This window comes from Sciurus vulgaris (assembly GCF_902686455.1).
Source record: "Sciurus vulgaris genome assembly, chromosome: 11".
Lineage (NCBI taxonomy): Eukaryota > Metazoa > Chordata > Mammalia > Rodentia > Sciuridae > Sciurus > Sciurus vulgaris.
In genome coordinates this window covers 98,800,491-98,813,442 of record NC_136472.1, presented here as the reverse complement: position 1 = coordinate 98,813,442, position 12,952 = coordinate 98,800,491, and the positions used below count along the sequence as shown (strand labels likewise).

The 12,952-nt window shown below is 37.3% G+C and overlaps 1 protein-coding gene across 1 annotated transcript; it reads left to right on the top strand.

Moving 5' to 3' along the window:
- Positions 1-480: 480 nt before the first annotated feature.
- Positions 481-12,696, top strand: MMP12 (matrix metallopeptidase 12). The gene is made up of 10 exons (XM_079101992.1): positions 481-613; positions 1,788-2,032; positions 2,647-2,795; positions 2,882-3,007; positions 6,598-6,759; positions 7,250-7,373; positions 8,419-8,552; positions 8,916-9,075; positions 11,191-11,294; positions 12,237-12,696. Exons 1-10 carry the CDS (start codon positions 521-523, stop codon positions 12,335-12,337), a joined length of 1,398 nt encoding a protein of 465 aa, XP_078958118.1. The 5' UTR covers positions 481-520; the 3' UTR covers positions 12,338-12,696.
- The last annotated feature ends 256 nt before the right edge of the window (positions 12,697-12,952 follow it).

Here is a 12,952-nt window from a genome sequence, read left to right as displayed (position 1 = left end):
CATAGTTCTCTGTGGAATTCCCCTGGCAGAGAGAATTTGTCTATTCTAGCAAAAAAAAGTCTTTATTTATGAAATATTTTAAAATCTACTTTAAAAAACTGATTTCATCTATAATGCAGAGAAATATTATAATTAAAACTGAGAATACTAAGCTTTATGAAAATGTGTCTTAAGTTATCTTTACATTTTAGGTGCTCACCTTTTTCTTTTTTTCTTTTAATGAGGTCTTACTTCACAGAGTGGATAAAAGAAGTTTACTTAGCATTTTGAAGAAATATACTGTGACATACCTAGGTGTGAATGATGGGTTAATGCTAATTGACCCATTGTTAGTTAAATAAGGTCATGCTCGCATGTTTTTGAGATAAATCAAAGGATGATATCAACTGTGAGTCACTCAAAGGATTTCATATTCAAAGAGCCTGGCCTAAGAGTTATATAAAGAGGGACATTTAAGGAACTTGTACTACAACAGCGCAGAGTAAATTGAGTTAAGCTATTCTGGAGGAAGAAGTTCACAATGAAGCTTCTTCTATTGATTCTGGTCCTGAGGGTCACTGCATCCCTAGCCAATGCAATAAGCCCGACAGAAAAGGACCAGGAATTTGCTGAAGTAAGTATTGTCACTATAGTGTTTATCTAGCCTGATTTGTCTTTATTGCATTTACTTGTTTTATTTTAAAAAGTACTATTTAAAAACTGTTGTAGTAGGCTGCTTGCTTTCAGCATTGAATTTTTTTTTTTTGCTATAGAGGAATGTAAGTAAAATATTGGTTTTAAAGGAGTGTTATGAAATGGTAAGTGGCATGTGTCCCTTCTACTAAAAAGTTTTGGTCAAAAATTTTCAGTTAATGCAATTGAAATTCACTTCTGTTATAGTATTTTACATTAGTCATCTATGCAAATAAATACTCTGAGATTGTCTGGCAACTTGACTGACTTAACCACATCAGGCTGCCACAATAATTTTCAACATACTCCCATTAACTCCCCTTTATCCCAGATATTTCTTCATAAGCCTTTGTCTTGAAAATATTTTTTCAACTCTTATTTTTATCTGACTATAAGAGTTGGCTCTCCTATTTTCTAAAATCTTTTGTTTGTTTGTTTGTTTGTTTGTTTGTTTGTTTTGACATAGGCTAGTTTCAAACTCTTGGACTGAAGTGATTCTCTCAACTCAACCTCCCACATAACTGGAAATACAGGCATGTGCTACCAAGCCTGTTTCTATTTTCTAAAATTATTTTACCTTTGAACTTATCATAGTTTCCCATTGTGTCAAGCTTTGGATTTTTAAACAAGGACTTTTTTGTTGTTGTTTTTTGTAGTACTGGGGATAGAACCTAGGGCTTGAGAGCATGCTAGGCAAGCCCTTTAGCATGAACTGCACCCCAACCAAGCAAGAAACTTTTAAGTTAATGCTTAAATCAATAATTTAAGCATTCTAGCAATAAAGATTTTGCCGTTTATTGAATGCCATGATATAGTAGATGCTAAAATAGCTTCAAAGGAGTAGAAACAAGTTTGAAGAGGTAGAAACAAAGGATTTTTTTCCACTGGACCTCTAGGAACAAATCTAATAAGTTATGACATGTTTTTGATAACACAGAAAATTAAATTGTTTTTTCATTATAGTAATTGTCTAAATAACAATAGTCTTACCTGTGATTAAAATATCAAAAATTCCAAGTTTGAAAACATCAGTGTGTGGGTGAGTCAACATGCAGAGCTCCCAGGGGCAGCTTTCCTGTGTGTGATTATATACTACTGAATTTATCCTTTTCCAGAGGTACTTGAATAAATTTTATGGACCTATGGAGACAATTCCAATGACAAAAATGAAAGTTGGTAAGACCTTCCTAGAGGAAAAAATCCAGGAAATGCAGCAGTTCTTTGGGCTAAAGGTGACCGGGCAGCTGGACACATCTACTCTGGAGATGATGCACAAACCTAGATGTGGAGTGCCTGATGTCCATCATTTCAGCACATTTGAAGGAAGGCCAATGTGGAAGAAGCATGAAATCACCTACAGGTAATGCAGGTGCACGGAGCCGTGTGTTCTTCTGCTTTCCCAGTGGTCTGATTTCTAAAACCCAAGCCACTTAGATACACTATATCCCCAAATCTAGAAGTAGAGAAGTAACCTCCCTCAAATGCTGTTCTATCTCTGAGTTTAGATTTATTTTCTCTAGAAGGAAGGAAGGATTGTTCACTCAGGGAAGATTTGTAATTGTGTGTCTTGCAGGCTAGTCTAGCAGAATAGAAAAGAGCCACAAATAAAAGGAGAATGAAAATGAAATAACTACAAGTCAGAGAGAGGAAAAGTATATAGAGTAGTCAAGATGGGTAAATTTGGAAGTTTAGGAGCAGGAGCAGAAGCTGTAAGTGTCTATGAAAGCAAATCTGTCACAATGACTTCATGTCAGTCACAAATAAGGAGAAATTAAGAGAGGTTTTGGTTAGGAGAAAGCTGTCCAAGGAAAAATGGTTTGTACTTAAGCAAATTGTTCTTTGTCTGAATTCTTGATTTATGTAACGCTTCCTTCTTCAATGGGGGTTTCAGAACTGAAGTATTATGGTAAGACACAATTAACATGTGGTTTCTATGTGTTTCTCTCTCTCTCTCTCTCTCTTTTTCTGATAAAGAATCAATAATTACACTCCTGACATGAAGCAAGAGGATGTTGACTATGCCATCCAGAAAGCTTTTCAAGTATGGAGTGACGTGACTCCCTTGAAATTCAGAAGGGTTTATGCAGGCGAAGCTGATATTATGATACTTTTTGCATATGGAGGTGAAAGAACTTGGACTTCATTTGTCTCATTTGACATGATCCTTAGCATATACAGAAATACTAATTTTCTTTTCATTTTTAAAAAGCTCATGGAGACTTCAATCCTTTTGATGGCAAAGATGGAATCTTAGCCCATGCTTATCAACCTGGACCTGGTATTGGAGGAGATGCACATTTTGATGAGGCAGAAACCTGGAGTAAAAATAACAAAGGTGGGGAAAAAATAAAAACTAAATCTAACAAATTTTAAAATATGTCCTGATTTTGAAAGACTGCCTTCTGGCAAAATACGATAACCTGGAAAAACTTGTGCAGACTATAATTTTGCCTCTAAATCAAATTAACTCTGTATCTAAGTCTCAATTTCACCTCTTATAAACTGAGAATATTGCACTATATTATCTTAAAGACAATCTCTAAGAAACTACTGGAATTCTATGAGCTGCGAGCAAGATCATTAGTATAGATTCAGGAAAGCTAAAAGATTTGGGCAGTAAAATCTATGAATTCAAAAGCAAACACAAATTCTCATAATTCTGTATATGCCAACACATAAAGTGATCATGGGTTTGATTCATTATTTGCTGATAATTTCCTAGGTTCATAGTGACACAGAAAGATAAAGTTATAGACAATTTAGAGACTTGTATGGAGAAACAAAAAATTATAGTCATATGGTCATGTGTAGTCCTGTGACAAAAATTTCAGAATGTTCAACCAATCATTTGAATAATTAATGTACCTTGTGTGCATTTGCAGAAGGACTATAACTCACCCTCTGTCTCAGATGTGTGGATATGGTTAACTAAGCTCACCTATAATTTGGGGAGTCAGTAGCCTCGAAAAATTAGATTATATGACTTGCTCATGTGGAAAGTAAATAGGGAGAAAGTCAAGAATATAGTCTAGTCAGCATTCCCCTCTCTCTAACTGATATTGCATGTGCTGTATGGCAATATTTTTATAGCCACTCTGTCCACCAGAAAGTCTATTTCAGTCTGACATGTAGCCTAAGGCTTATCAATTTTTTGATGAGAAGAGGACTTCTGTATTGTCAAGGCAGATCATGTAGGATTAGGTACTTGCTGAACTGCAAATCCTCAACCAGACATGTTAAATGTGTCCAAATTCTATCCATGGGTATTTGGGGATTGTAAGCTCTTCATCTGAAATGAGATATTAGTGCTGACTAACCTCAAAGAATGTTTGGAATTCTAATAGATCTTATAAAAGTGATTTAATACAGCTCAGATAGAGAAAATTGAGACCAAGAGAAGGTTAGTGGCTAGTTTGTGGAAACATTGGACTGGAATCTATTTCTTAGCTCTTAGCCTTGTTTTTAAAATTGGCTTGATTCTATGCTTTAAAAAGTTATTTATGAAAATTCTAACTTAAAATGCTCATTCTCAACCTAATTTTTTGACTTAGCAAATTAAGTGAACAATTAGGCCAATATTTACTGAGTCTCTTGCTATGGTGTTGGGTGATGGGGCGTTTGAATACAGAGATGAGAAGGACACAGTTTTACCATTGAACATGCAATTTAGTAGAAGAGAGAACATGAGCAGAAATCTACTATTTGGAATTGGGGACCAATGATGGTGATTTGTACAAAGGTTTGTGAGAATTGGGGATAGGATAAATTCAGGTTTAGGCCAAATGATAAAAACTTTGTTTACTCGTCCCAGTCTCAAGTGGAGTGGAGGGAATAACCTATTCGTAGCTTCCTTTTTCTATTTGTGAGAAGATTACAGCCCTCTGAGTTAGTTGCTGGGCCTGGGCTAAGGTTATGCATAGTCTGTGTGCCTAGACCCTCTGCAGGAGAGGTGTGGACTCTTCACCTGGTGATCTGGTAGAATATCAGGGACCTCAAATGGTGTGTGACTCAGGCAAGTTATTTCTTCTGAGCTACAACTTTGATACAGGAAAAAAAATGCAAAACTGAAGACACTGGTATAAAACACAAAATGTCAGGAGTTATTTAAATCTGAGAATTAAGAAATTTGGGAGAAGGGATATACCTTTCTTCCCTCTTTTACTAACAAACTGAACCCTCTAGGATATAAAGAAATAATGAACAAGCCTGACTATAACTTGTTAGTTCAAATTATAAGTTAGTGCCTTTAATTTTATTTAGAATCGTGTGTAGTAAAAAGCATGAGCTTTTGAGCCAAGAAATCTGGATTTGATCTTGACTTGAGCACTTAATTTCATCAGTTAACCTTATGGACTCTGTTTGCTGACATATAAATGGTGAGCTGGTGGTTTCTTTGAGTAGGGTGAGGATGAGACACAGTGTGCTGCATTTCTCAGTCATTCATAGTGCCTGGAACTTAGTGATGACCCCACATGTGGGATTAATAAAAGATGGTTACCAAAGACCTTTCTTTATCCACTTCAGTTGGCTAAAGAGTAAAAGCCCCCAGATGTGGTAGTGGTAGTAAAAGCCCCCAGATGCCTATAATACCAGCTACTCAGGAGTCTGACGCTGGAGGATTGCAAGTCCAAGGTTAGCCTGTGCAACTTAGTGAGACCCTGTCTCAAAGTAACTTTAAAACAGGGCTGTTGTTGTAGCTCAGTGCAAGGTGCTGGTTCAATCCTTAAGATTGAAAAAAAAAAAAAAAGAGTTAAAACAGAGTAAGTATAAGTAGAGTCATAGGAGTTGGGAATTGCTTATTTATTTTTTTATGTATGTGATGCTGGAACCCAGGGCTACTAGGTGAGTACTCTACCACTGAGCTATACCAACCTCTATCTATTCCTCCCCATCCCCTGCTTTTTTTTTTTTTTTTTCCCAAGACAAGCTCTCTTTATGTTGCCCAGGCTGACCTTGAACTCCTGCTCATCCTCCCAAGTGGCTGGAACAAACATGCTCCAGGATGCCTTGCTGTAGAAATGATTTAGAAGCAAAGAGCTAACTGTTCAACACAGCTATGAATTATTTTAGAAATTTTCACAACAGAATACATTTCATTTGCCTGCTAGTTCAGTGGTCCTGAGCAAATTTTGTCCCCCAGGGGATATTTTGACAATGTCTAGAGATACATTTGTTGTTGTTTTTAAAGCTAGAGGGGGTTTGTGTTTGCATTTAGAAGTACAACCAGAGATTTCTAAACATCTATAATGCAGAGGACAGCCCTGACAATAGTTATCTGACCTGCAATGTCAATAATGCTGATGTTGAGAAACCCTATTTAAGAGAGTGAGGAAATCAGTACTTCCACTGTCTCAGATATTATGTTATTGACTTCAAAATTCCAAGGTAAGAAATGGAAACTTAAGTGTCCATCAACTGATGAGTGGATAAAGAATGAATTATATATACATAATGGAATACTATTCAGCTCTAAAAAAGGATGAAATCCTATTGCATGAGTGGAAGTGGAAGTCATTAAGTGAAAAACTGGCACAAAAAAGCAGTTACAACATGATCTAATTTATGGAGTCCAAAAAAGTTGCTTTCATAAAAGTCGTGAGTAGGATAGTGGTTACCAGAGGCTGAAGAGTATGTGGGGGAGAAAGGAAATGGGAAAGATTGATCAGGGGTACTAAGTTATAGTTAGGTAGGAGCAAGAAGCTGTGGTGGACAGAACGGTGATTATGGATAACAGTACTGCAGAGCATATTTCAAAAAGCTTGAAGAAATAATTTTGAATGCTCTCACCACAAAGAAACATTGCACAATGTACATATGTATTAAAGCATCATGATACCCCATAAGTATGTATAATTTTATGAGTCAGCTAAAAACAAGATGACTGTGTATTTTATACTTTACTCCTTTTGGTTGATTTCTTCCTAGGCAGAAACTTGTTTCTCGTTGCTGTTCACGAGCTTGGGCATTCCTTGGGACTCGGGCATTCTAATGACCGAAATGCTATAATGTTCCCCAACTACGGTTATCTTGATCCCAACACATTTCACCTCTCTTCTGACGACATCCGTGGCATTCAGTCCCTCTATGGTAAGTAGAACCTCTGTGTCATTTTGCCATACAAAGTTACTCACTCTTATGAACAATCTCATAATATCTGCATTAGAATAAAATTTTCCTGTCTTTTCTTTTGAACCTGTGAGAGCCTGTGAGATAAGTAAATGCCATCTTCCTATTCCAGATGGAGAAAAAAGACCTGGGATGTAAAGTTAGGCAAAAGTTGAGGCCTGTGGTGTGGTGTCCTTTCTATCCAAAATGGCATTGCCCAATTGAAGAGGCACATGGAGAAAATAATCTAACTGGGAAAAGACAATCACCATAATCAGATTATTCTCCTCCATGATATGCAACCATGTGGGAAAAAATCCTTAGCATATACTTCTTATGAATTTTATAGAAAACTTAAATTAACATTGATTCATTTTTCACCAAGTATATGGAATGTTTAAAAAGAATGGTTCTTCCTCTTAGGAACTAAAATGCACAATATTTCCTAATGTTTCTTGAAATGTATCCTTAGGAGGCCCAGAGAAGCACCAACCTATGCCAAGTCCGGACAGACCAAAGTCACCTGCCTGTGACCCCAACTTGAGTTTTGATGCTGTCACTACATTGGGAGATAAAATCCTTTTCTTTAAAGACTGGTAGGACCATTTTCATATATAACCAATATAAAGGGATCTGTGTTTTGTTTTGTTGATCAAAGAATGGTTGAAGTGAGGTAGATGAAACTTGTAAGCAGGGACTTGGATTTGATTCAGTAGGCAGGGGGAAGGTCTTAAAGATTTTAGAGCAGGAAAGTGGTATGATTATGTTTGTATTACTAGAAAACTGGCGTGTAAAAAGAATGGATTTGCAGTAGGAATCTGGGCTGGGGAATTAGAAGACAGGAAGCAGAGATGTCCAACTCTTAGTGATAGATAAAGATGGTGAAATCTGGAGTTGAGGAGGTGCTATGTAAGACTTATCTTGAGTATATAGAGGAAAATTCTAGGATGACTTACAAATTCTGTCTTGGGACACAAATTGAGGCAGATATTGGGAGGAGGACAATAGGAAAGATTGATAATTTGTAGGTAGGACAAATATTCTAGTTTTTTAAAATTTTAAATTATAAAATAGACATCTGAGATTAGGCGAACTCTCAGTTACAAAACTGGTGAATGAATTGTGAGGCCAGATTAGATTCTTGGATCCTTGGATTCCAAGCTCCAGTTTATTTCCATATCTCAGGTTGCCTGTAAAAGTCATTGTCACATCAAGAATTGATTAGGATTGTCTCCTGTGGTACTCCCACACAGATATCCATGGACTAGAATGTGAAAATAATGAAATGATGTATTAAATCTTAACCGTGAGTGGTGGTGTGCACCTTTAGTCACAGATATGTAGGAGGTTAAGAAGGGAGGACCCCTTGAGCCCAGGAATTTGAGTCCAACCTGGGCAACATAGTGAGTTCCTCATCTCAAAAAGAGAGAGAGGAAAGAAGGGAAGAAAGAAGGGAGGGAGGGAGGAAGGGAAGGAAGGAAGGAAGGAAGGAAGGAAGGAAGGAAGGAAGGAAGGAAGGAAGGAAGGAAGGAAGGAAGGAAGGAAGGAAATATTAACTCATTTCACAGGTCCTTCCTGTTCATATTTCAAGGTACTTGAATCTATAACTGGTTAACGTGTGTCAAATGTCTTTCATGGTAGGTTCTTCTGGTGGAAGTTTCCTGAGAAATCAACGACCAGCATTAGTTCAATCTCTTCCTTATGGCCAACCTTGCCTTCTGGCATTCAAGCTGCTTATGAAATTGAAGCCAAAAATCAAGTTTTTCTTTTTAAAGGTAATTCCAATGTTTAGTTTTGCCATGGAATATACTTTAAGGAAAAGAAAAAATTAAGGAAATACTACGATTTTTTTATAGATATAAGCCAAAAAAGCACTCCAGATTTTATTGATGGTAGCTCTGAACTATAAGTTAAAGTACCCTAACTACACAGGAAATATACACAATTTGGGGGACAAGCTTGTAAAACATAAGACATTGATACTTGTGGGAAAAAATACAGAACTTTGGAGATAGACCATATTTAAGATCAACATACATTTTAGAACTCTAGGAAAAGATGATGTTGTTTGCAGTAGTCAGTATTTTTATTACTCTTTCTGTGTAACTCTAATATACCCTTTTTCTTTGTCTTCACAGATGACAAGTACTGGTTACTTAGCAATTTGAGACTGCAGCCAAACTATCCAAAGAGCATATATTCACTGGGCTTTCCTGAATATGTGAAAAAAATTGATGGTGCTGTCTTCAACCCACTTACCTACAAGACCTACTTCTTTGTAGATAGCCAGTATTGGAGGTGAGCTTTAGCTTTGACCTGTAAGATCTGTGAAAAAGGCAATGGAATGTATCTTTCCAGAAGGTAGTTTTTCTATAGAAGGGAGACCAGTAGAGGATGGGGACCCAGGAGAGGGGAGAGAAAGACGAGGTACTGAGGAATGAAACTGACTGATACGTGAGGTGCGTGTACAAATGTGTCACAGTGGTTTCCACTATTATATATAATCAGGATGAATGAATAAGAAGTTAAAAACTTTTATAAAAAAAAAGAGGGTAGTTTTTCTATGCAAGTTCTTAAAGATCCTTAACCTTCTTGGGAAAGGAGTCGATAGGACTGAAATAGTCATTGTCAACCTATTTCTTTTATCTTTCTTTCTTTTTTTTTTTTTTTTTTTGCTTTGGGTTTCTGATATATGAGAATAGAATAAAATGTATTTTTAAAAAGAAGCATTTTGGTCCAGGGGTGTTGCTCAGTGGTAGAGCATTTGTCTAGCGCATGTGAGGCCCTGGCTTTGATCTCCAGCAGTATGAAAAAGAGATAAAATAAATCTTAAAAATCAAAGAAACATTTTATTTTTTCCCCACATTTTTATTGATGCATCACAGTTGTACCTAGTGATGGGATTTGTTGTCACATATTCATATATGCACACACCACACAATATAACAATATAATTTGACCAATATCACTCCCAAAAGAAACACACTAAATGAAATGTTATATTATTAATTAGAGTGGAAACACTAGAAAATAGTTTTATAGATGTGTGAGGACTAGTATTTAGTATGGCCATTTTGGAGGTGTATGGATTTCTAGATTCCTTTCTGTGACCCCTGGACCCAAAAGGAAAAGGAGGGAACCATCTTTAGAGTGGCAGGAGATCTGTATGACCAGCAGCATATCTGATGATTGTCTGGTTTTGTCTCAAATATCTAATTTTGAAGTACGACTGGATCATATATAACTTCTGAGGAAAACAACCATTTCCCATAATGCTTACCTGATTAGCATGAGGCATGAGAGAATGTATTAAGAAGGTTACACTATAATCTCTATTCTCTCTTTTTTGTTCTCTCTATCATTTTTGTTTTGTTGGTACTGGGGATGGAACCTGGGACCTCATGCACACTAGGCAAGTACTCTACCACTGAGCTACACCCCCACACCCATTTTTTTATTGTAAACAAATGGGGTACAACTTGTTTCTCTGTTTGTACCTGAAGTAGAGGCATCCCATTTGTGCAATCATACATTTACCTAGGGTAATGGTGTTTGATTCATTCTGTTATTTTTTCCTTCCCCCCCACCCCTCCCATCCCTCTTTTCCCTCTATACAGTCCCTCCTTCCTCCATTCTTGCCTCCCTCCCACTCCCCTTTATCCCCACGCCCTTTTTATTCTATTTCTGAGACAGGTTCTGGCTAAGCTGCCCTGGCTAGCCTCCAACTTGCAATCCTCCTCCCTCAGCCTCCTAACTATCTGGGATTATAGACATGTGTCATTAGCACAACTCTATTTTTCTCTTGAACATTTAAAATTCAACATTTAATTTCAGTCAAATACCATATGCTTATGACCTGTTTGACCACCAACCCTTAGCCTTTTGTGAGAAATAAAACTTTTAATTTTAGCAAATAGGACTTTGTGTTCACTAACCATTATAGTTTCTCATAGCTCATCATTACTAACATTGAATGTTTAAAACTCTTTGAGTTCATGGATCTTAAATCCTTACCTCTTCTATTATCTTCTGGGAGGAAATTGTTGGTTTTGTCTCAGTGGCAAGCTTTGAAAAGGAGACAGTGTCAGGCAAACAAATATTTGTTCTGTGGGGCCCTGTACTATAACAAACCACCTTCAATGCCAGGCTCTATGAGGACCCAGGACTGGGGAAAGCATTGGTTTGGGGGGGGGGGGGGGGCAGTGGAAAGGCTCAACTAGAGTCAAAAGCCTAGGGTCTGAGTCATATAAGGACTTAGAGTAAAGCAGAGAGCTGTTTGGGTCCCTGGTTTTCTTTATCAGTACAGTTTAAACCTTTTCAGAAAAAAACCTTTCAGGAGAGAAGACAGGCTTAAGGTTCATGTCATATGATCCATTTTCTGATTGAGTTCCTGCTGGTTATTTCTCTTCTCAGGTATGACGAGAGGAATCAGTTCATGGACCCTGGTTATCCCAAACCGATTACCAAGTACTTCCCAGGAATTGGGCCTAAAATTGATGCAGTCTTCTATTTTGAAAGTAAGTAGACGAGGGGGCCAGAAAGATACTAGAAGCCCCTTTTTAAAACACTAACCCTTAAACTAGATTTTAAAATTCCAGGATCAGAGAATGGGTTCCAAATAGGAAAGGGGAGGGACTCTGAATTCTCAATAGGGCCACAGAAGGAAAACACCCTGTGTGTGATTGAGAAGACAGGATAGAAGAATGAGTGGGCAGCCGTGCTGGCCGCCACTGCTGTGTTCCGAGGGTGGTCTGGCAGGCAGGGGGACGTAATCATTGCCAGTCCTCCTGTGTCTGAGCCCCTGGAGTTTCCTGTGATCACATCAGCTGCATAGTATGTGCAGTGAGCACATGGCAAGCCCGTACTCTCGCTCTTTCTTACACCTTCCATCCTTCACCTTTTCCTTTTAGTCACTTCTACCCTCATCCATCCTCACGGACTGGGGCTGAGGTGGGATGAGAGAAGTTCAAGTTTGTGTTGTGAATATCTTCAGGTTCAGCCTAAGCATGACTTTTCATGGGTCCCAGATTATGTTTTTCTTTCCCAAGTCTATTTTACCCCATCGAGACCCATGTGTGCCCTCCCGGGCACATCGCCCACTCTGAGTCCTGCACCCAGAGTGTGATGGCTCTGGGTAGAGATCCAGGGGCAGAATACACAGCCAAGGGTCCCCACCGTCTGTATTTTCAAATCACATCTCATCTATTCTAGGTAATCTATAAAAACAGATCTCTTTTGTAAGAACTGATGAGAATGTACTTTTGTGGCTGCCTTAACCACAGGGCAGGCTCCTCCCCTGTAATAACCACCCTAATATTAACTCCACTAAATGTTATAAGTAGGCATAACATACAATAGATTGCTCTTCTACAAATTAAAAAAATACATATAAAAAACAGATTTTTTAAAAAAGAAATACAAGGGTAAAATCAAATAATTTAATTTGTTTTCATTTTTAGGATACTACTATTTCTTCCAAGGACCTACCCAACTTAAATATGATGTTCTGTTCAATCGTGTTACCAAAAAACTGAGAAGTAGTAGCTGGTTTGGTTGTTAGGAATGATGTAATTGATGGTGCTTGTTAATTCAACTTCAGTTTTATAAGTATTTACTGCATATTTTCTATGTGCTCAGAGTACCACTACATGGTGATATGTACCATACAGTAAAATCTATAGACCACAGGTAAATGATTGTATAGATAAATGACTGTACAGATAAATGATTATACAAGATGTAAACCTTCACTGTCAATTTTTGCTTGACTCTTCTATTAAATTTGACCATAGATATCTTCAAGGTCCACAAAATACCTTTTGGAGTCTGCTCTGTAAATTGGTTTCTAACAACTGTAGGCTGAGAAATTAGGATTACTTCTCTGACTTAAGTAAATTATTTTTTTCTTAAATAAAAATTTTAAAGAAAACATTTGGTTTGTAATATTTTTTTCTTGAAAAACAATATGCTTTGAAAATAGCTCTGACCTATTTCTAAAGTCTTTCTGTGACTATACCAAGGAGCAAATAGATATATGAAAACTACAAACAGAAAAATCTTAGATTCCTTTTGGTCACTTGTGTAAAGTCACCTATTTCCTCCATCTAGAGACAAGAAAGCATTCCCTAGCCTGTATACACCCCTGTGGAGTAGCTACAGTGTATGACCAAAGACA

What these genes read in the sequence shown, in the direction of transcription:
- MMP12 (XM_079101992.1), top strand. Translation starts at nt 521, where the DNA reads ATGAAGCTTCTTCTATTGATTCTGGTCCTGAGGGTCACTGCATCCCTA. An exon ending in GATACTTTTTGCATATGGAG is followed by an intron (nt 2,796 to 2,881) that starts GTGAAAGAACTT and finishes ATTTTTAAAAAG; the next exon opens with CTCATGGAGACTTCAATCCT. An exon ending in GTAGATAGCCAGTATTGGAG is followed by an intron (nt 9,076 to 11,190) that starts GTGAGCTTTAGC and finishes TTCTCTTCTCAG; the next exon opens with GTATGACGAGAGGAATCAGT.